Source organism: Limulus polyphemus, unplaced genomic scaffold (assembly GCF_000517525.1).
Source record: "Limulus polyphemus unplaced genomic scaffold, Limulus_polyphemus-2.1.2 Scaffold7064, whole genome shotgun sequence".
Taxonomy (NCBI): domain Eukaryota; kingdom Metazoa; phylum Arthropoda; class Merostomata; order Xiphosura; family Limulidae; genus Limulus; species Limulus polyphemus.
The window spans coordinates 13,006-16,382 of NW_013672674.1; the positions used below are offsets into that span (position 1 = coordinate 13,006).

Genomic DNA, 3,377 nt, shown 5'->3' on the forward strand with positions numbered 1-3,377 from the left:
TCAAGATCTATTTAATATTACAACACTTTGAAGCTTGCTGATGAATCATAACTTATAAACTGTAACTGAGTTTCAAGGAATATTCAATATTCAAGATCTATTTAATATTACAACACTTTGAAGCTTGCTGATGAATCATAACTTATAAACTGTAACTGAGTTTCAAGGAATATTCAATATGAAATGAAATTATACAGTCTCGAGTGTCTGGTTTGTTAGCCTTTATTTCTCTCGTTTGGTATACTTGTATTTGCTACCAGATAATCAGGTTACAATTTAGCATGGGATGATTATTGAGAACACATGTGATCAACTATTTACATGTAGATGATAGAATGACAGATTTATTTATTTAAACTATAGTTGCTGTGAATTAACGTAAGTTCTTCCCATTGTTAATATATGATTAATGTTTTAGTTAATTCCAATGGGGTATGAGTTGACATTACACATAAACAAACTTCACTAATTAATAATTTTTAAATTAACAACTTTTTAGTCTCAATTTTTAGTACTTACATTAATTATTCTTTCCTGCAACAGAACAGTGTATGAACGACTAAGCCTAAATAAGTAAAGTTGCAGTACATGTACAACAAAATGTAAACCCTATGATTTATAAGATAACTCTTTGTTAATTCTGTAATATTTCAATCATATGGGCAACCAAGACAAAATACGTGATCATCCCACAGTCCGCAAAGTCTTAGACCCAAGAACTGATTTAAAAGTAAACATTTAATAGAAGTTTCTTTGAAAGCCAAAAGAAAATTAAAGATGAGATAGATAACTGTTTTCAACATATTCTGTGTTGGTTATTTCCTTTCTTTCTATTCATTATCTTTGTTTTATGTACCTTTTTATTTGTCATTTACTTTTATATATATATGCTTGTATTTTTTTTAATAAGTATTATTTTTTGGTTACTTAAAACCAGTACTAGCCGAAATTTATTTCACATGAAAATGTATTTAACTACATGTAATAACTGATTTTCAACCGAGTTATATAGTCTACTGAAAAAAAAGTATCTAAACTTATGCTACATTATTATTATTTAATGTAAAATTCATTGCTGTGTACTGATGATAATGTTTTAGATTTAATTGATAATTATTTCACCAACAGGAGTCCTGCTGAAACAGCATCAAAGCGACGGCAGATATTTTTGTCAGCCAAGAAACGATATCCAATTAATCAAGATCTGTACGATTCAGTTGGTCTGTACCCTACAGTGAACTTTCAGAAAACACTAAAAGCTGCATTAAACAAAAAATGTTCTAGTAGTCCTGTAACAGTGAAGATTGCTCTTCCTGATGTCTTGAAGAAGTCTAGTTCAAGGTATGAAGTCAAGTAAAAAATGTATTTGTATTAGCCAACATACAAACATCAACATAAGGAAATAACATTATTCATAAAATTTTTTTATTTTGAGTTTTTGTAAAAAATTACACATATTTTCTCAAGATTTTTGAGACTTTATAATAGTTGTACGAGATAATATAAACATGTTTCATTTGGAATGAGTTAACCATTTCTAATTTGTACGATGTATTTATGTTTTGTTTAAAAGCTAAATATATGTATAATTTTTATCTGCTGTTCAGTTAAATAATGTTTAAGATTGTACCTGCAATATTGTAACTTCCAGTGTGTTAATTAATGGATCATCCCTCTATCTTGTTGTGGGTGTAATGTTCAGTTAAATAACGTATAAGATTGTACCTGCAGTATTGTAACTAAGAGTAGTGTAACTTAGATAAAATAGGTAACTTCCAGTGTGTTAATTAATGGATCATCCCTCTATCTTGTTGTGGGTGTAATGTTCAGTTAAATAACGTATAAGATTGTACCTGCAATATTGTAACTAAGACGTAGTGTAACTTAGATAAAATAGTGTGTTAATTAATGGATCATCCCTCTATCTTGTTGTGGGTGTAATGTGATAGTTGTTTAAGAAAAAGGTAATTTAAACGAGATGCACATGAGGGGAACAGCGACATGTAAAGAATGGTGCCGTTAAGTTTTCCTAGTGCTCTAATGTGGACTGTTGGGATGTGTAGATATGAAGCATCGACAGTGTTATAATGAGTGTTGGAAGAAGACGAAAAGCTCTACAGCTTGGTTTTGGTGTATGATCCTTTTCTCACCACTAATAACTTAAAATAGTTTAGGTGGTTGGATAACATGTCATGTATAAATGAATTAATTATCCATTATTATTCAGTGAACTTAGTGATTATTTATTTGTGAATTTAGAGGCTTAGTCTGTTATTTGATTTGTTATAGTTGCTGCAGCACACTAGTTTCAATGCATTCACAGTTCGTCGGTGTTTCTTGGAAGAGTGAAGCAAATAAAGTAGGTCTCATATAATGGTGGAATGTAAGCATGTTGTTTGTTTTTGTCATGTGGTTCTTATGACAACAGTGGAGAGTCCAACTTTGCTTATGAATTACTCAGATATCAACAGTGGGGTCTTCGCACTCGTATTACTGCTCACTTCTTCCGGTCCACAATCCAGAGACCATATTCTTCTGCTCCTACAAGATCCAGCACAGGTGATATTCCTGATGAAAAGGGGAAGTCCATTCTTATCCACTCTCAATTCTCCATTCATTTGAGGGTTTTCTTCATTCCTACTTCAGTTGGGCCCAGTTTTCTCTTTCGTCTTTGGGAGCAAGCAGTTCACAAGGCCCTCACCTCACATTCTCTCACAGCTCAAGAGGTTCTATCTCTTTTGGGGATGTGGGCTTCCATGTAAGCTCTCATTCCCATGGGTCGGGCTCTTATGCATTCCCTTCAGTTGAACTTCTACTCTGATCAATTGGAACATCCATTTACCCTTCATTTCCATATCTGAGCCGAGCTGGCTTGGTGGTTAGACAGAGACTAGGTGAGGATTCCTCTGCCTCGTCCAACTTTACATCTGTTCGTGGTCTCCGCTTTAGATGGTTGTGGTGTTTACCTTGACTTTCTGGAAATTTTCAGTCTCTGGTCAGTCAAGGAGTTTTCACTGCATATCACCATTCTCAAGCTAATGGCAGTTGGTTGAACTTTGTCCAATTTCCTTCCTATCTTGCAGGGGGAGGATGGTTATGGTACACTTATATCACCAAGCAAGGGTGTACTAATTCCAGGTATCTGTGTTTCGGATCCTGGATTTCCTTTTCTGGGTCCACAGACACCACATTGTGAATAAAATCGGAGAAAATATTAGGTGCCATAAAGACGTGACACCTGGAAATTGTGAAGGCCTGCATTAACCCTTTCGATACAGGTCACAGCTGAAAGGCCATGTCATCTCGTTTGTTGACTTACATTTAAAATTTTATTGAACTACTATTTCGAATTTATGTCAATAAGTTTGGTATCAAAC

The 3,377-nt window shown here is 33.7% G+C and overlaps 1 protein-coding gene across 1 annotated transcript in view; it reads left to right on the forward strand.

The window, feature by feature from the left end:
• Positions 1-3,377, forward strand: part of LOC106474318 (flocculation protein FLO11-like) — a 25,080-nt gene that overhangs the window by 5,744 nt on the left and 15,959 nt on the right. Inside the window, exon 2 of the mRNA XM_022402631.1 lies at positions 1,129-1,341. Coding sequence (XP_022258339.1) covers positions 1,129-1,341 — 213 coding nt within the window. The remainder of the gene's footprint in view (positions 1-1,128; positions 1,342-3,377) is intronic.